The sequence below is a fragment of the Theropithecus gelada genome, chromosome 8, assembly GCF_003255815.1.
Source record: "Theropithecus gelada isolate Dixy chromosome 8, Tgel_1.0, whole genome shotgun sequence".
Classification (NCBI taxonomy): domain Eukaryota; kingdom Metazoa; phylum Chordata; class Mammalia; order Primates; family Cercopithecidae; genus Theropithecus; species Theropithecus gelada.
The window spans coordinates 15528946-15549586 of record NC_037676.1 but is presented as its reverse complement, the minus strand read 5'-3'; the positions used below and the strand labels follow the sequence as shown (position 1 = coordinate 15549586).

At 37.3% G+C, this 20641-nt stretch overlaps 1 protein-coding gene across 1 annotated transcript; it reads left to right on the top strand.

The window, feature by feature from the left end:
- The first annotated feature begins 9554 nt into the window (after positions 1-9554).
- FGF20 (fibroblast growth factor 20) lies at positions 9555-20314 on the top strand. The gene is made up of 3 exons (XM_025394825.1): positions 9555-10654; positions 16686-16789; positions 19171-20314. The coding sequence occupies exons 1-3, from the start codon at positions 10369-10371 to the stop codon at positions 19414-19416; spliced, it is 636 nt and encodes a 211-aa protein (XP_025250610.1). The 5' UTR covers positions 9555-10368; the 3' UTR covers positions 19417-20314.
- Positions 20315-20641: the final 327 nt, after the last annotated feature.

Sequence of the window (20641 nt, the reverse complement as noted above, 5' to 3'; positions counted from 1 at the left end):
TCTTCTAAAATGGTGTGCCAAAATTTAAGAAACGCCCTTTTTAGTCCTTTCTCTATTTCTCTTCTCCCAGTTCACCTCCCTATAAGGGATGGAGGTTTATTTCTGCTCCTCCAGCAGTAAATAAGTTTATTTCTGCTCCTCCAGCATTTGGGTAAACTCTGGAGGGGCAGTTCTTGCCTAAGGCTAGATTTCAGTTCAGTATAAACAGGATTAATTACCTCAGGCCTCTAGTTAGGACACAGAAATGGGTAAACAAGGCTTTAGTTGCTCCCATCACTTTGCTTGGGAGAATGAAATTTCAATGTAGTTTAATAAATCATCATGCCATTTTCTGACTTTTAAAGAGAATGTAATTAATCTATATTTTTGATCTTACCATAGACTAAACATTTGTATCTCCATTCCTGTAATGGTATTTTTTTTTTATTTCTAGCGAATTCTAAGGAGAGACAATGAACAAATACATTAATTACATAAATCTACTGACTTCTTAAATTTTATGATTATATATATATATATATATATATTTTTTTTTTTTTTTTTGAGACAGAATCTCACTCTGTGGCCCAGGCTGGAGTGCAGTGATGCGATGATCTCTGCTTACTGCAGCCTCAACCTCCTGGGCTCAAGCTATCCTCCCACCTCATCCACCCAAGTAGCTGGGACCACAGGCGTGCGCCACCACGCCCAGGTAAGTTTTGTATTTTGTAGAGATGGGATTTCATCTTGTTACTCAGGCTTGTCTTGAATTCCTGGGCTAAAGAGATCCTCCCACCTCGGCCTCCCAAAGGATTGGGATTACAGGCATGAGCAACCATACCTCACCATGAATAGATTCTTTATAAGAGTACAATTTTAAAAAATCAGAATTTTGATGGCAATTTTATACCCTTGGAAAGGCAATTTACCTGATTAAAAAAGTTTTTTAACTTCCACAAAACTGCCAGAGCTGAATGTTGATTATTTAATTTTTAAATTCTTATAATAAAAATACTCCTCTCACGTTTACATTGCCATTATCTTTTAGAATAATGCCGCACATTTAATTTAAAATACTGTTTATTTGAAAATGGAAAAACTGAGAACAAAGAGGCTTAATAGCATTTGTGGATACATTCATAATAAGTAAGTAATAAAGGAATGGAAAAATGCCATCTATAATTACTTTTCTTGCCCCATTGTTCAGTTGTTGATTCTGGGAACAATCAAGTATAGTAATGCATGTGAACAGTGATGTCAATTTGAACCACATTTTTTTAGGTATACTTCATTTGCTCTAGAGAATCAATGTACATTACTATTTGGAAATTTGCAGCATAATTTGGTGAGAACAGCATTGAAATTGGATGTGAAACATTTTAATTTCAATTATGATTTTCCCATTAACTAGGTGAGATTAATCTGAAAGCCATCTTCCTCATCTGTAAAATGAAGGTGTTTGGTTAAGGTGATCTGGCAAGTTTCTTTTATACAGTGAAAACAATATAAAATACTTACACTATATAATTTTATAATATATTTAAATGATAATAACAGAAGATCATATGTAACACTAATGAATGAATGTATGGGAATATGTAACACTAATGAATGTATTTAGCCAGGTGCTGTAAAATAGGCCACTTCCGAAATAGCTTGTTTATTTTAGAAGTGTATTTAATTCCTTCATATCCATCTCAAAATGCTATTTTAACATTTAACATTTCACTGTAGGAAGCATAAAAATTATTTTTTTGTGCTCCAAATAAAGAGCATTGTTAATTTTGATGATGCTATAATTCCACAAATCATTTTTACTTTTTTGCTTCCTGGAGCAGAACAATGGAATTTTAAGTGGGTTAAAACCCAGGGAAAATTGATAATGACTATCACCATTAAAATGATAACTTAAATGTTGTAGCACTAATGGATTTTCATACCCATTTATCCATATAATTTCTATATCACGTTGCAAGTTGGATAGACCACGTGTTGTTATCCTAATTTTAGAGGAAAAAAACTGATTTCCAAGAAGGTGGTGCAATTTTCCCAAGGTCTCTTAACTAGTGAGTATCAATATTCTGCTTATACTTAGCAAGGTGAGAAGGGAAAAATAATACAAGGTAACAAAATTGAATTATGTGTTATTAGTCTTTCCTGTTCTTTGTGGGGGATAAAATGCTCTGGATTACAGTAGCTGCTTTTCCTGAAATAAGCAAATAATAACCAAGATGTTCAATTTGTGCCAAATTTTCATTCTGCTTGAATGTGATCCCTCAAATTATGTGACCTCATGGTCAATTAATATTCCTCTTTTCATGTGTACTGAATACTTCCCATGGAAAATACCCAGCCTGTTCTGGTTAAGGTGTGGGATTTTGTGTAGGTTGCAGATGTTCTATGCAAGTCGTTCAAATTCAGGAACTCTGATTTATCACAATTATCTTAAATAATACCTGTTGAATTTAGATTTTTCTCTCCTATATGAAAGAGCATCTAATATCTAAGTTATGACTTTAAAAATGTACATAAAACTTTTGACATACTTCCATATTTACAGAAAAGTTACAAGAATAGTACAAAGAACTCCACATACCCTTTACTCAAATTCTTCAATTGTTAACCTTTTCTTTTCTCTTCTCTCCTCTTCTCTCCTCCTCTCTTCTCTTCTCTTCTCTTCTCTTCTCTTCTCTTCTCTTCTCTTCTCTTCTCTTCTCTTCTTTTCTTTTTTAAAGTTAGGATCTTGCTATATCTCCCAGGTGAGAGTGCAGTGGCACAATCATAGCTCACTGCAGGCTTGCACCCCTGGTCTCAAGTGATCCTTCCGCCTCAGCCTCCAAGTCCTGGCTAACATTTTTTTAAAATTAACTTTTGTAGAGACAAGGCAATCCATGTCACTCAAGTTGGTTTAAAACTCCAGGCCTCAAGTGATCCTCACACCTTGGCCTCCCAAATTGCTGGAATTATAGGCATGAATGACTACACCCAGCCAATTGTTAACATTTCACTCCATCAGCTTGATCGCTTGCTCTCTCTCTCTCTGTCTCTTTGTTCTGTAAGCTTATATATATATTTATTTAAATTCAAATAAATATACATTTATAAATATTTATATATTTATATTTAAATAAATATGTATATATAGTTTCTGAATGATACAAGAATAATTCTGCAGATATAATGCTTCTTTATCCATAAGTCTTATTTTGTATTTCGTAAGACTTTTCCTTATGTAACCACAGTTCAATGATCAAAATTTGGAATTTTAACAATAGTATAATACTATTTTCTTTTTTTTGACTTTTAGGTTCAAGGGCACAGGTGCAAGTTTGTTATATAGGTAAATGGCATGTCATGGGGATTTGAGGTACAGATTATTTCATCACCCAAGTAGGTAGTTTTTTGATCCTCTCCTTCCTCCTAATCTTCACCCTCAAGTAGGTCCCTGCGTCTGTTCTGCCCTTCTTTGTGTCCATGTGTACCCAATAAAAAGCTCCCACTTGTAAGTGGGAACATTCAGTATTTGGTTTACTGTTCCTGCATTAGTTTAGCATTAAGGCTTTTTGCTCCATCAATGTTGCTGCAAAGGACATGATCTCATTCTGTTTTATGGCTGCATAGTATTCCATCGTGTATGTATACCATCTTTTCTTTATTCAGTCTATCACTGATGGCCATTTAGGTTGATTCCATTACTTTGCTATTATGAATAGTGCTACAATGGACATACACGTGCATGTGTCTTTATGGTAGAAACATTTATATTCCTTTGGCTATATAACTAATAATGGGATTGCTGGGTCTAATGGCAGTTCTGTTTTAAGGTTTTTGAGAAATTGCCACACTGCTTTCCACAATGGCTGAACTAATTTACATTCCCACCAGCAATGTATAAGTATTCCCTTTCCTCCACAACCTTGCCAGCATCTGTTATTTTTCTTACCTTTCAATAACAGCCATTGTGACTGGTGTGAGATGGTATCTCATTGTAGTTTTGATTTACATTTCTCTAATGATTAGTGACGCTGAGTATTTTTTCACGTTTATTGGCCACATGTATGTCTTCTTTTGAAAAGTGTTCATATCTTTTGCTCACTTTTTTTTTTTTTTTTTTTTTTGGTGGGGTTTTGCTTTGTCACACAGGCTGGAGTGCAGTGGTGTGATCTTGGCTCCCTGCAACCTCCGCCTCCCAAGTTCAAGCAATTCTCTTGCCTCAGCCTCCTGAGTAGCTGGGATTACAGGCGCATGCCACCATGCCCAGCTAATTTTTGTATTTTTAGTAGAGATGAGGTTTCACCATGTTGGCCAGGATGGTCTCGATCTCTTGATCTCATGATCTGCCCACCTAGGCCTCCCAAAGTGCTGGGATTAGATTACAGGCATGAGCCACCGTGCCCATCCTTTTTGCTCACTTTTTAATGGGGTTTTTGTTTTTTGCTTGTTAATTTAAGTTCCTTATAGATTCTGGATATTAGACCTTTGTGGGATGGATAGGTTGCAAGTGTTTAATCTTGTTCTCCAGGTTGTCTGTCCACTCTGTTGGTAGATTCTTTTCCTGTACAGAGGCTTTTTAATTAGGTCTCATTTGTCAGTTTTTCTTTCTGTTGCAATTGCTTTTGGCATCTTCATCATGAAATCTTTGTCAGGTCCTATGTCTAGAATGGTATTTCCTAGGTTATCTCTAGGGTTTTTATAGTTTCAGGTTTTACATTTAAGTCTTTGATCCATCTTGAGTTGACTTTTGTATATGGTGTAAGGAAGGAGTCCAGTTTTAATCTTCTGCATATGGCTAGCAAATTATTGCAGCACCATTTATTAGTACTATTTTCAAATTCACACTCCACATTCAAATGTTGCCAGTTGTTTCAATAATGTTCTCTGTCATTGTTACTGTTATTTTTTGGTTCAGGCTCCATACCAAGACCATCTGTCACATTGAGTTTTCATGTCTCTTTAGTTGCTTTTTTATTTTTTAATTGTTTGAGACAGACTCTCGCTCTGTCACCCAGGCTGGAGTACAGTGACTCCATCTTGTCTCACTGCAACCTCTGCTTCCTAGATTCAAGCGATTCTCCTGCCTTGGCTTCTTGAGTAGCTGAGATTACAGGCGTGCACCATCATGTCTGGCTAATTTTTGTGTTTTTAGTAGAGATGGGGTTTCACCATGTTGGCCAGGCTGCTCTCGAACTCCTGGCCTCAAGTGATCTGCCCACCTCGGCTTCCCAAAGTGCTGGGATTACGGGCATGAGCCACTGTGCCTGGCCTGTAGTCTCCTAAAGAGACTTTTGACATTTTGGAAGAGCACAGCCAGTTGAAGAATGTCTCTCAATTGGGGTTTATCTGATGTTTCCTCATGATTGGATTCAGATTATGCGTTTTTGATAGTAACAACGTATAAGTGACATTGTACTCTTCTTAGGGTATGAAGAGGCATATGGGGTTGGCTTGTCCCGTTACTGTTACTCACTTTTATCACGTGGTTAAGATAGTACTGTACTCACTAGATTAATTCACTATAAAGTTGTTCTTTTCTCTTTGTAATATTCTTCTTTATCAAACTTTTATCCACAAGTTTTAGCATGCATTGATGTTTTCGTCTGGACCAGCAATGACCCTAGGATGGATGCAAAGTGGTCATTTTTCTAATTCCATCATTCTTTCACTATATATTAGTTGATATTCTGCCATGAGAAAAAGTTTTCCCTTCTCCCTTATTGTTTGATTGGTAGTTTGTGTACTTAAACAGTGGCACTCAAATGTTCTTATTTATTTCATAAATAACTTGTTCCTATCATTATTTATTTTGATGCTCAAATCGTCCCAGATTTGGCTTATGTCCCCTGGACATGTCCTTATTCTTTTTTTTTTTTTCAGTACTTCCTTGCCTTCTGGCACATAAAATAATGCCCCAGTTCTGGAACCAGACATTTCTCCAAGGTTCCATTGATCATTTTAGTAGGAGATTGAATTGAGAAACCAAGGCTTACATGTCACATATGCTCATTGACTTGGGATATGTTTGCTTCTAGGCCCTTTTAGTGGACAGGGCTAAGGTATGTACATACACATGCACATACACACACACAGGCACCAAGTATTAATACTGATAGTAGCGATTCCAATTTCACACTACAAGGTTCATTCCAATCTTCCTTCTTTTCATATTAGAACTCTATTGTTTAATAATGAAACCCCTAGTTCTCATTATCTTCAATATATTTATTCATTTGTTCAATCCTACAATACACTACTCTAACCCCTGCTGCTGAGGAAAACAATCTTTCTCATTGAAGTTCGAGATTTGTTTATGTAGTTTTTCTTTAGACCTTGATTATATCATCAAAACACAGTATTTGATAGTTACTTGAATTTCTTTCTTTCTTTCTTTTTTAAATATGTTATTCATCCCTTCTTTGTGGTTATATTACTCACTTTAATAGTTAGGTTCATTTGTTCCTGCTTTTATTCCATCCCCACTTCTCTCTCATTTTTTATTTTATTTTACTTTTTTAAAAATGTAAAACATTAACGTTTCTCCAAAAGTCAAAACTCTATAAAAAGTTCTCAGACCAGTGTCACCCATCCAACCCTTCCACTCCATTCATATCCATCCCCTGGTAACCAAGTAACCAGGTAACCAAGTTCATTAGTTTTTGGTTTATCCATTCTGTGTTTATTTTTTAGAATAAATAATCATACACATGTAGACTTTTCTCATTTTTTTCTTTCTTACAGAAAAGGCAGACACAATATATATTCTTTGCTATTTTCACTTAACGGTATATCCTGAGAATATTCCATGATCATTCATAGAGCTCTTTCTCAGCTGTATAGTGCTCCATTGTGTGAATGTACCATAATTTATTCAGTTTCCTATGTATGGAAATTTATGTGGTTGCTAATATTTTGTAATTATAAATAATGAATAATGTGTAAATATACTCTTATTTTATTGGGGATGTAAATCATGACTATGAAATCAGCTCTATTTCTTTTTCTCAAATTGAACACGTATAGCAGCATCAAAAGGTATGAACTCCTCATGTGCAAAAACAAAGGTTCATGAGAAGATATCATCCGAAACCTATATAGGGATTATATAGTCTGGAAAACTCTAACTACATTTTGTGGAAGTAGAAGTTGTACCACGTATTTGTATAACAGCAAGGCAAGTGTGGTCTCTAGGAAGCATAGGTAAAGTTGATTAGATTGCAGTGTATACTTAAAAGTTGAATAATGCACTCTTGTAAAACACTCTTCAAAATTATTTAACTTCCCATGATATCATCACGGCATGTGCAAAAAAAAAAAAAAAAATCTTTAGTGTTATCTTTTCCTGTCACATGACTAGTGCAAACAAAAGAAATCCTTATCTTTTTGTTTCTAGTCTGGTCCTTTATAAAACGGCATTAAGCACCATTCAAAACTTACACATTAAAGGTTTGGTTTGGGAAAAAAAGATTTATTTTGTATTTCAGACCAATTATATTTGTTAAGTTATAAAGAAAAATTTTCACAACTAAAGTTTTCTAGCATATTCTATGCATAGAAAACTATAGTTTTAAAACCATTTTCCTATATGTTTTTACATTTAAGTCTCATGGCAACTCTAGGCATAGTAGCTAGGCTGGAGTTATATTATGCTTATTTTACAAAAGAGAAAATAAAAGCATTTAGAGAATTTAAGGAAATTGGCCTGGGATGTTGGACTCTGGACTAAACTAGAATCTAGGACCACGTTTTTTCTCTGTAAAGCAGGATGTACCTATGTTGTATGGTCATTGTGGTGATCAAATGAGGTAAGACACATATAAATACCAAGGTGTACAAAGAGAAGGCAATTCTATTATGAAAGTATTTAAAGTTTCATGACTCTGAATAAGAAATTCCCCATATTTTAGTATATATATAAGCAATACAAGAGATTTGAACAGTCTAAGAGCTATAGCTCACACAGCAGGACTAAAGTGTTCATGTGGGAAAAGAGTTTATAGACTGAACTAGTAGCTTTAGAAGCAGGCGATGATAATATATTTCCATTGTGGAATAATTAACAACATTACATGTTGCACAGAACTTGGACCTTGAAACAAACCTCATTAAAAGGCACATGATCTAAGTTTAAAACCCTTAAGTATCTCCTCTTTAAAAGTGATCAGTGGATGTACTGGCTACTTCAGTTATCCTGCTATGAGATTCACACAACTTTGATCTAACTTTCTTTGATTTAACACTGCAATTAAGAAGATTTGGTTCAAAGTAAAAGCTCATTGGTTGATGTTTTACACTGACGTGATAATGTTTACACAGATGTGCTTTGAAATCTTGATTATGGTGGATTTGGGGTCCTACCACAAGACAGACTGCTGTTATTTGAAAGGTGAAATAATATAACTTTTACCTGGTACAACCTTTAAAACAGATTTAGCAATATACGTTTCTAAAGTGATTTATCTGTTTATTGTTTTTAGCCAGTGTTTTTGTTTTATTTCATATCTATCAACAGTAAATCACTTGCTTTAAGAACTCTTTTATAACTTGGTTACACAAGGGTCAGTAGTTAGGCCTGTAGTGATGAAAATGTGTAACTATACCCACTTTAAAGCACCTGCCAATTAATTAGAAAAAAATTCCTCAGAGCAAATAAAATAAACCAGTCAAATCCAACTAAGCTCCCAGGTTGATGCTTTTCCTGAACAGACCATGAAACAAGACTGAGAAAGTAATCTTCATCAATTCCCTAAAACTTTTCACTCAGAGGAAGTGTGAATCTGCCCAATGATTCTCAACTCTTCTACCACTGAAAAATTTTAACAGAAAGACCTTGAATTTAACCAGTGGTGCAAAACCAGTTTCAATGTTTAAATGGACATATATCTAATTCCTTCGCTTCCGTGGTTTTTGATTTTACAAATATGCCCAAGCACTCTTCAATTTTACCAGTAACTTTTTGAAGTGTCAAAACACATCGAGCATCAAGACTATTTCCATTGAGTTATTTTTAGATTTCATAATTCAAATGTAAACAAAAAATCTAGCTTTTACAAAAACGCAACTAAGAAAAACAGGAAAGTGCTCTTAGACTGTATAAGGGCCCAAGAGGCCACTCATCCTTTAGGACAATGTTCCAGATACTTATTTTCTATTCATGGCAAAATATAGAAATGTAAACCATTTCTTTCCAGCCTATTTGGATTTACTCTAAATCCTTTGACTCGTGATTATATTATGTTATTATTTTACACTAATTAGAAGTTCATGGCCTCGGCACACAATTAAAAATACATATGTGTATATGTATATATACGGTAATTTTGGTTATATTATGTGCTGAGTAAAGATAAACATTAAAGAGAAATTGTAAAGGGGGCAGGGAGGGTGTTCCTTACCTAACCTTGATTATGTAAAGAAAATCCCCCATCTAAATGATAAAAGAAAGGAGTAATGCTTGTACATTTTATTAGTGTTTTAAAATTAGTGAGTTAAACTGTCAAAGCTTTGATTTTTCTTTCATGTGTGTCTGGGCAGGTCTGTAAGCCTCAGGTAACGCCCTTTTTCCTTCTCCCTAGCTTACCTTTCTTTGCACCTGTCCACTGCAGGCTCCCAAGGAATCCAATTCTCCTCTCCTCTCTTTCCTCCTCCTACCAATGCCCTCCTTCTTTCTCTCTCTCTCTCTCTCCCCGCCTTCCCTCCCTCCTCCCTTCCTCTTCTTCTATATACCTGCCAAGTTGGGCTCCTTTTAGCGCGATCTATCACTGCAAAGCTCACATCAAAGGCGGTTGCACGGCTGCAGCTGAACAGCATCACCGCTGTCCCAAAGACAACCCCAAAGAGGGGCCTCGACTGCACCTCCTTGAAGTTGCTGGCTGGCTTTGGCCAAGTGCAGGAATGGTTTTTGCGAGGGCATGGATGGAGAAGTGCCAAGGGCCCCTTTTGGTCACTTCCGAAGAGCAAAAACGTGTTGAGAGGAGACCGGTTTAAGATTTCAAACAGAACCTCCCCAGCGCGCATGAAAGGACTTGATTAGCATATGTCAAGAGGACCCGCTTATATACTCGGTGTGTATGTACACAGGACTCTGATCTGATCAGTTTGCGGAGCTGGAGCCCCAGCCCCCAGCCCTAGTCCTAGTATTGGCAGGGGCAGCTATAGATATTTCTGCAGAGCCAGCAGCCGGCTCCCACCTACCCAAGGAGAGAAGATCGCTCCAAGACAGTGAGAGCGTCCCTGCCATTTCAGTGCAAAGTCCCTCCGGAGCGACCTCAGAGGAGTAATCGGGCCTTAACTTTTTTGCGCTCGTTTTGCTATAATTTTTCTCTATCCACCTCCATCTCACCCCCGCAACACTCTTTACTGGGGGGGTCTTTTGTGTTCCGGATCTCCCCCTCCATGGCTCCCTTAGCCGAAGTCGGGGGCTTTCTGGGCGGCCTGGAGGGCTTGGGCCAGCAGGTGGGCTCGCATTTCCTGTTGCCTCCTGCCGGGGAGCGGCCGCCCCTGCTGGGCGAGCGCAGGGGCGCGGCGGAGCGGAGAGCCCGCGGAGGGCCGGGGGCTGCGGAGCTGGCGCACCTGCACGGCATCCTGCGCCGCCGGCAGCTGTATTGCCGCACCGGCTTCCACCTGCAGATCCTGCCCGACGGCAGCGTGCAGGGCACCCGGCAGGACCACAGCCTCTTCGGTACGTACTAGCATCCCGACCCCACCCCCACCTGCGCCCCAACTCCGCTCCTCGTCCCCTGCCGCTGCACCTCCCTCTTTGCCTGCCAAGGGCGTCAGCGCTGCGCGGAACCCGGAGCTCCCCTGGACCCAGCGGGTGCGAGAGGCAGACTGGGGCTGAAGGGCGGGCCAGAGTAGGCGCGGGGAGAAATTTTCCTGCCAGTTTGTCGCCGCTGCCTCTAGCAGGGCAGCAGCTCCAGACGCTGGGGGAGGGAGGAGAAAGGGTGGGCGCTCCGCAAGCTCCTTCCTGCCTTCCCCATTGCCCTTCCCACTGCCGGGGACACCAAGACCTGGTGCACTGTGCATCACAGTTCTTGTACTGCTTACCTAGCAGGCAGTTAAAAAAAAAAACAAACCCATATGTTTTTCTCCGATTTCGTTTCTCATTTTCCCTCATGCCGTCCACTTTACAAAAATTAACAACAGGAAGCACTGGGCTTCTTTAAACATGCCCCACAGTTATGCAGCTGATTATGCACCCGGGGCTGCTCTTGGCATGGATTGCGAGCATTTACGTGTCTACCTAGAGACCTGCAAATGTTCACCTGAAGAGTTAGCAGATTAACTTTCCGTGGGCACCTTCGCTACTGTAGGGCTCACCTGTCTGAGGTTCCCTGAGCTCCTAAGTTCTATCTGGGCGAGAAAAGAAAAGGAAAGGGGGGAGGGGCGGGGAGGGGGAAGACCACCCGGCTACTGAGCATGCCTAGTTCTTCAGCCAAGCTCCTCTTTAGAAATTCTGCAACCTGAAAGCAAGGATCTTGGTATTGACCTTAGGAAAGAGGAAATGGGAAAGCGAAAGAAGATATGGGTGGGAACACAGAGGGACGGGTTTCAGAATACCTCCAGCAGTACCTGGGAAGAGAAGGGGTTAAAAGAAACAAGAGAATGATTGTTAAGGCAGTGTCTGTTAAGAGAGACTGGATCGGGTGGGTCTCTCCTGTTAATGACTTCCTAACTAGCTGTGTAACTAGCAAGTCCCCTCATCAGGCTGACGCTTAGTTTTCTTTTCTGTACAAAGATGGGGTGCTCTCCCGTTCTAATAGCTCAAGATCTTTCCCCATAGCTGAAGTTTCCGTTCTATTAGTTAACCTGCTAGCAGTCTCAAAGGATTTTGATCATCAGACTTTTGACATTATTTGAAAAATTCGTTATATTTTTAAAAAAGATACCTTTAATTTGTCAGCCACAATCTGTAGCGCTATGGAGTTCTTTGAGAATTCACCCCATCTCTGAATGGCCCTCTCTTATCGTGTCCTCACATCCTTGTTCTTATAATTATTCCCTTTTTGACTTGTAGGACTCATTAAAACTTTGGAGAAGTGTAAATCTCAGTTTGAGGGGGCATTTGTAACCCTAGATGTAGAAATAAGCATGTGGTGGTCATTTGGTAGCACTTAAAGGCTTAGAAAATTAACTTTTTAAAACCCACATGTTTGCAGCTTCCACTGATCTCTTCCAAAATCCCATTGACTATCAGTCAAGAGTGTCATGACCTAGTGGCCAACCTGGGGTCACTTTTAGAAAGTGGTTTTTAAATTGGGGAGGCTTGAGATTTTTCTAACTCCTGGCCTCCAGCAATCTTCCCGCCTTGGCCTCCCAAAGGACTGGGAATACAGGAGTGAGCCACTGTGCCTGGCCCTGAGATTTCGGTTCTAAAGAACTTTACCGACACCAGGTGGCTCAGTTCTCTTGCCTTTAAGGATGACCTCACTGCGCTCATTGCAGAAAAATATTTCAACTACCAGAAAGATTTAGAAATAAACACAAATGTGATAATACTTATAGGTAGATAGCAGGTAGAAGTTAAGCTTAGGTAGTAGTCAGAATTTCACCCTGCCAAACACAGTGTAGCCTTGGAAATTCTACTTTTAAGAAACTTGTGGCCGGGTGTAGTGGCTCACACTTGTAATCCCAGCACTTTGGGAGGCCGAGGGGGGTGGATCGCGAGGTCAGGAGTTCAAGACCAGCCCGGTCAAGATGGTGAAACTCCGTCTCTACTAAAAATACAAAAAAAAAAAAAAAAAAAAAATTACCCGGGCGTGGTGGCGGGCGCCTGTAATCGCAGCTCCTCGGGAGGCTGAGGCAGAGAATTGCTTGAACCCAGGAGGCACAGATTGTAGTGAGCCAAGATCACACCACTGCACTCCAGCCTTGGTGACAGACCAAGACTCCGTCTCAAAAAACAAACAAACAAACAAACAAACAAACAAAAAACCTTGTAATTACACTGTAATCTCCCTAGTGACAGGAAAAAAAAAAAAAAAAAAAAAAGGCCTCTTCTGCTTTGTGTCTGTTTATAAGATTAACCCAATGGGGAGAGATTAGTAAATATTTGTAGACTCGATAACATTCATTAATGGCATTTAATGGCATTTTTTTAGGAATGGAAGTTGAATATCAGAATTGTCATCTGGCTAGCACATTTTGTTTTTGCTAAATTTGTGTTAATGATTTAGTAGCTGCAGAGAAAATGACAGATTGAATTTGCGCCAGTGTAAGTCACTCTATAGTGGGAGGCTATGTATAGGAACAAAATACTCCCTGTTAAACAAAAGGAAGATAACCTAGATTAGTCTGGGAGTGAATGGCTTCCTTATGATATATTATAGTGCATACTAGTGGCCTTCGATAGCTTAGACATCATAATTTACTTTAAGGGAGTGTAGGTAAGAAGAAAGTTTATGTTCAACCTATATAAGATTATGTGTTTCTGTATGTTTGGCTTCTTTGGCTAGTGCTTCAGTTACTAATTATTAAATTATATTTTATTTTTTTAAACTCTTATCTTTGCTATCAGAGTGACAGTTTTGAAAACTCAAGGATGGCTATTTGAGATGTTAAAGGGAATAACTTTTTTTTTTCCTGCCAATTTTATACTAATTTGGCCATGAGGTATCTCTGTATTTATAATGGAGTTTTCCTGCACAGTAGTACAGCAGGAACACCTTACCTAATACATAGACATGGAATCATTTCTGAAAAAAAAAAAAGTTTAGCCTGAGATCAAACATATTTCTTTAAAGGCTTTTCCTTTATTCTCCCCTATTCGCCATAGATTTGTCTGATGTGGTTGCATTGTGGGTTGACTCACCTGTTTATTATGATTATTAAAAAGACTGGCTTTGAAAGTGATACCAGAAAGACAAAGTACCTCCAACTCTTTTTTATGGGACACTGGGCATTAGAAAATCTATCTAAAATCTGTGATTACCTCTTAAGGAAAGTTTTTCATGTCTACTCTTTGTAAAGGAATTAGCTTAGTTGCCACCTCATATTATAAATAAGAAAGACTTGTCAAATCTCATTTAAGAATCAAATGATTACAAATTACTACGTGGTATACTATTTCCTCAAGGAGAAAAAGGATCAGAATTTAAAAGTGTGACTAAAATCTTTAAGAGGAACACACACAGAAAACATATAACCTCTTTCCCATCAGTCCCATGAGCCATTGCAAAATTATTTATGCCTGGTTATATATAAGGTTTTGGATGTTGTTTACTAAAGTTAAAACTATTGCATATAATTATTCTAAGAACATAAGTCATCTTTTGTCTTTCTACAGCTACATATTTTTTTGGCAAGATGACAGCATTAAGAATTAAAGTATAGGTGGTTTACCTCTGAGCTTTCCGAGAAAAAAGGAACACTTTATGAGATCTGTTATATAATTAGCTTATATGGAAATTAAACCCATATTTTATTGTAGTTGAAAACTTGTTCTATTCTACATTCTAATCACTTAATCAGTTCCTGTTCTTTGAAAGACAAGAGAATCTTAATGTAAATCAGATACTTAAAGGGAATTAAGTTGCATTTCAGCCACAGTACACTTTTTAATTTGAATGTAACATTCAATACAAAGTAATTATACATTTGTAATTATATTCTGAATGAAATTACATTACTATATATATTTTCTACCAATTATGTTTTGGGCCTATGTTTTTGTTCCTGGCAGGACTCTTTTGCTAATGAACTTGGCAGTGAGTTTGATTTTCCTTCACTCCCCACCTCTGTATTTGTCATTATGATGGCTGTCCTATGGAGTCTGAGCCTTCTTGCTATATCTTATCTTCTCTCTGCCTTAGGCTTTCAATGAGGGATCCTGGCTCTTTCAAGCCACTTATAGACTATTTAGCAGTGTATTGTTGCTGTAAGATCCTTGATAGCTCTAGTGTTCTACATGATCTCCTAATAGTTTGAAAGAGCTCATTTGTCTCGCTAAGAATCTCTGTTTCTGACAAAGAGTGAATTAGGCTTTGGATAGAATAGAGCCCTGCATATCAGCGAATAGTTAGATTCTGTACTTTCCCTTGGCCTTGGGAGTATCACGTGTCCAAACAGGAACTTGTACAATAAATCAAGAAATGACTTAAGAGCAAGAGTCAGGCTAAATGGTACACATTTATACTGTTTGTAGAGCTCAGGATGGGGTGAAGGGGTGAAGGTAGAATGCTATTGAGGAAGGCAGTTCCAAGCATAGAAAATACAGCTATGCTTTTTCAGCAGAGTCAAAGAGGGAAGAATGAGACAAAAGCATTAGTCCAAAGTTTAGTGTGTGTAGAAAAAAAAGGGTGATTCAGAGGGAGGCGTTAAGTTTTACTTTTTTAAACTATAGTGTATCTGTGTATTTAGGGAAGAGTTTTTGATCCTAGTTTACTGATAAATGGAAATAATTCTGGAAAGTTATTGATAGAAAATCTACTTGCATGCTAAATTTATTATATTTTGCTATCATAGTTAATGAATTATAAAGTCCTTTTTCTTCTCTGAACTATACAATTTAATTTTTAAAATTACATAGCAGGAAACATAGCATATTATATAATCTGTAAAGTCTTGAAACTACTGTATTTTCCTCAAGAAACAGTGTCCTGAAGTAGAAACAGTGGATTAGGGCTAAGAATGTAAGTTTAAATATCAGTTGTACCAATTATAAATATCATGTCCCTTAGGCAAATCAAGTAACCTTTCTGATCTTCAGTTTCTTTATATGCAAAATGGGGATAATAACATCTTCCCTATTTATTTTAAGGGCTTGTTTTTTAGGGCCTGGTGAGAAAATACCAACAGATGCCCTTTATTAACTGTAAAACACTGTTATACCCAATAAGGGATGCTGCTGCCCCTAGAAACAGATTGACTTGATTTATTGTAAATAAAAACAAAACAATGAATAGAAAATGGTTATAATTAACTGATGGGATCATGGAAAACTGAGAATACCTCTATTATGTACTAATTTATGATAATAATAGCTTCCATTTGTTGAATGCCTAAATGTGTCAGTCCTCACCCATCTCCTTTAGGGAGGTATTTCCTCCATTTTGCATATGAGAGGTTAAAGTTCAAAGAAGACAAATGACTCCCCTACTCAACCTAGTTAGTAAGTTCCTGAACTGGAATTCAAACCCAGCTCAGTATGGTGTAAGGTTTGACACCCTTCACATTATACCATTGTTGTAGGACTTTCTCCTTAGTTCAGTTAAAAGCAAAGGTCCTTGTCACATGACCAGGAAAGATTAGGCTCATGGACACATAGAAGGGTGAGAAAAATTGAATTTATTGAGCAAAAAGAAAAAAAACTAAGCAAAGAGAGCTTCCTGTTAACAGGCCCCCATCTCACAGATTGAATCCCAGGTTACCACCCCATTACAGTAGAGGCCAGGCTCCTCCCCACTGCAAAGGGCGTCAACTTCTCGAGGCGCCATCGTGTTATCCCGGCACACAGGCCGGTCAGAGTTTCTCCAGGAACCCCTTTATACTTGGTCGTCTCACCATGATGAACAATTTTTTCCTTTTTTGTCTTTTTTTCATCTGTCATAAAACAACTGCATAGCTGTTTTCAATTTACAAAGGACTTTTACACATACATCATTATATTTGGCAATAATGGCCAACTACCGCTACTATTTGAAAGATTTTTGTTAGTCATATGTTCATTCATAAATACAAAACATGATGTTTTTATGAATTGTTTACATATGCAGGTATCTTGGAATTCATCAGTGTGGCAGTGGGACTGGTCAGTATTAGAGGTGTGGACAGTGGTCTCTATCTTGGAATGAATGACAAAGGAGAACTCTATGGATCAGTACGTATTATGTGTATTTTTTATTATTATTGTAGTTCTTAAAATAATGACTATCTATTATGCAATTAAAATGTCTACCAATAATGTCTGTTAGAAGTGTATAAAACATAGTTACGTAGACACTGAATTCTATATCCTGCTAAATTTCCATGTGTCTGGGCAATAGTATAGTAACTCAGTTATATTTTTAAAACCCCCAACCATTATTGCCTTCAGCTCACTAGTTCTTCCTATTCATTACCTTGAGTCTTTCTAGTTTTCTCTGTATTTTAATAATTCCCTCCAGAGACAGAGATAAATGGGAGAATATTTTTTTCTTGCCATGTTAGACTCTCTCACCTTTATGTTTATTTAAGGTAAACTTTGTTTACCTGTTATCATCTTCCACAGGTAAATATACATCACTCACTTGCTGACCTTTTTATGTAAGAAATAAGTGAATAAAGTTGTGGGATACTGCAAGTAACAAGAGAAGATGGCAAACACACTGTTCTTTTATGCCTGTAGTCTTGAAAATTATAGTAGCCATGGGCTCACTCAAAGTTGTATTGGGCAATTTTTAAGTTGCTCCTAGGGATAAGTGCACATCTGTGGGTCTACTACATATGTTTAAATATGCCACATAAGGTATACTTCTCAGGTTAATATTTCATCAGTATAAGTTTTTTTTTTTTTTTTTTTTTTTAGAGCAAAGCTGCAGTAGCAACACAAGAATTAAAAGAGCAGGACGATATCACACTCTACCTTACAGCACAATATGGATTTTTCTCTTTCATTGTTAACATTTTTCATTTGTTCACAGTTGCTTATATGCTTTTACAAGAATTGGTAAGATAAAAATGTATGCCAGTATCCCACTCCTCTTCTTACGTGAACTCTCTTCTTGAGGTTCAAGTCTCTATAATTATTTCCATCAAGAATTGACTTTGTATGATTAAGCAGATGGCACTATGTGATAACGTTTTTTTATTAAAATCTCAACTGGAACCACAATATTCAGATAGCATCTTAATATACACTGAGAAGAATTGGTGATGATACAGAAGTAGATGAATATTTGTCCTTCATAAGGGTAAAACTTGTTATTTCTAGGCTTCCTGTCAGCTCAGAACAAAGAAAAACAATGCAATGTGTAATAATCATTAAGTGTAGAATTACAATAAAATTAATAGAAGTACAACAGAAAAAAACATGCACACAGTCTTCATGTATATGTTGGATTTTAAAAAAAGCAACTGTGGTTTATCCCTCAGGACAATATATGGTCCATTTTGAAAAGACAATAAATCTTTGGGCTTTTATCTTAATCGTAAGAGATCCAGATACAAATTAATCGTGGAGACTGTATCATCAAACAATTAGTAAATTCATAAAGCGAAGATATATGATTTGGAGTGATGATCATGAGTTTGGAATTTGGTTCTTAGCAAGATTGTGAAATGTTCCAAGCTGAGAGTAGAGGCTCGATAGATAGGACTGTGGCATCTAACGATGGAAAAAGATAAACTACAGGTCTGCTTGGTAGTGATGGGAGTAGTAGGGTGATAATATGGGACATGAGAAAATTCAGGGTATTTATTAGGTATTTGAAAATAAAATTGGGAATTGACATTTGACTTCAAGTTCTTTAAAGGAGGGATCCCCAACCCCTGGGCCATGGACTGGTACTGGTCTGTGGCCTGTTAGAAACTGGGCTGCACAGCAGGAGGTGAGCGGCAGGCAAGTGAGCAAAGCTTCATCTGATTTTACAGCTGCTCTCCATTGTTCATATTACTACGTAAGCTCTGCCTCCTGCCAGGTCAGTGGTGGCATTCAATTTTCAAAGGAGCATGAACCCTTTTGTGAACTGTGCATGCGAGGGATCTAGGTTGCATGCTTCTTATGAGAATCTAATGCCTGATGATCTGTCACTGTGTCCCATCACCCCCAGATGGGACAGTCTAGTTGCAGGAAAACAAGCTCAGAGCTCCCACTGATTCTATATTACGATGAGTTATTTCATTATATATTACATATAATTATTTCATTGTATATTACAATATAATAATAATAGGAATGAAGTGCATGATAAATGTAATACACTTGAATCACCCTGAAACCATCTCCTCTCCCCATCCTGGTCCGTGGAAAAATTGTCTTCCATGAAACTGGTCACTGGTGCCAAAGAGTTGGGGACTGCTGCTTTAAAGTACACTGCCAGATCAAGTCACTTGCACTAAGAATCAGAGATGACATATTAACTAAAACAAAATAAAGCAAAACCAATTTAACCTTTTTCTTTCTTTGACAAGGCAAAGAAATGAAAATAAAGAGTTGAAACTTGTGAGGCAATTATCTCAAAGGTATTTTTTAAAAAATAATAGTTATCTTCTCTCTTTCAGGAGAAACTTACTTCTGAATGCATCTTTAGGGAGCAATTTGAAGAGAACTGGTATAACACCTATTCTTCTAATATATATAAACATGGAGACACTGGCCGCAGGTATTTTGTGGCACTTAACAAAGACGGGACTCCAAGAGATGGCGCCAGGTCCAAAAGACATCAGAAGTTTACACATTTCTTGCCTAGACCAGTGGATCCAGAAAGAGTTCCAGAATTGTACAAGGACCTACTGATGTACACTTGAAGTGTGATCATGACATTATGGAGGAGTCAAACCACAACCATTCTTTCTTATCATAGTTCCCATCATAAAATAATGACCCAGGAAGACATTCAGAATGTTAAAGTCTATTTTCTACAGGGAGACTGGATTTGGAAAGAATATTGAGAAAAAAACAAAAAACAGTCTTGACCAGAAATAGATCATGATCACTCTTTATATGTGAATTAAGTTCCCTTAGATACGTTGGATTAGTCCTTACCAGTAGACTGACTCCAAAAATCTCTTAAATTGTGGATAACGGGAACCCTCACATGGTTGCTGCTGGTGCCTCACCTCTCTGTATTATGTTTACTTTAAAATTTATGTTAAAACTAGAGGATTCATGTTGAAGAAATGGATTGACTTAACCAAGATCATTGCTACATAAACTCTGAGGACCTTGTAGAATTCACAGGTTATAGCATTATATGTTAAAAAAAAAACCAAAAAACTAAACAACACCTGGGTGAAACATGAACTATGAAACATGCCACACCAAGACAGAACATTTTTTAAAACAATGGACCTATTTATATATTTTCAATTTGAAAATATTTATTATATATATTTATTTATTAAAGAGTTTATTTTTTACTGGGATATGAAGATAATACCAAGAGTAAAAAACAACAAAACTTCCTTTATTGTGCCATTACTTTATTGTGGTGTCTTGCTCTGTAAAGAAGACATTATTATACCACATTAACCATAGAATCAGATTTTGAATTTCTTTTAAAAAATATAGTGTAGATTATATTTTTATGCAGTCAATTGCCTTCTAAATGTAACATTGGTTCCTTTTGGCCTAGAAAAGTGCTTTATTGATTTGTATTAAATTCAACACACATTCAAAAGGGAATTAAACATTGTAATGTAACGTTTTGGCTTCATTGCTTTTCAGGTGAAAGTTCTTTTATTTATATAACATTTTAAAAATGACAAAATATTAAATGCTCTAGAGAAAAAACTTCTAGTATTTAAAGAACTTCTAATGTAGAAAAGTATTGAACATTACGGTCAACTTATGTTTACTTATTTTCTTAATTCAGTGTGGCAAAGACCATTTCTTTCACCCAATACGATTGTGGAAAGAATAAGTCTTTGTACCACCTCCATTAACAATGGTAAGTCCCCATCTACCTGAGTCTGGTGTTCTTTTCATCATCTCTCTTATTTAGCGATTTACTCAGCAAACATTTACATCTAC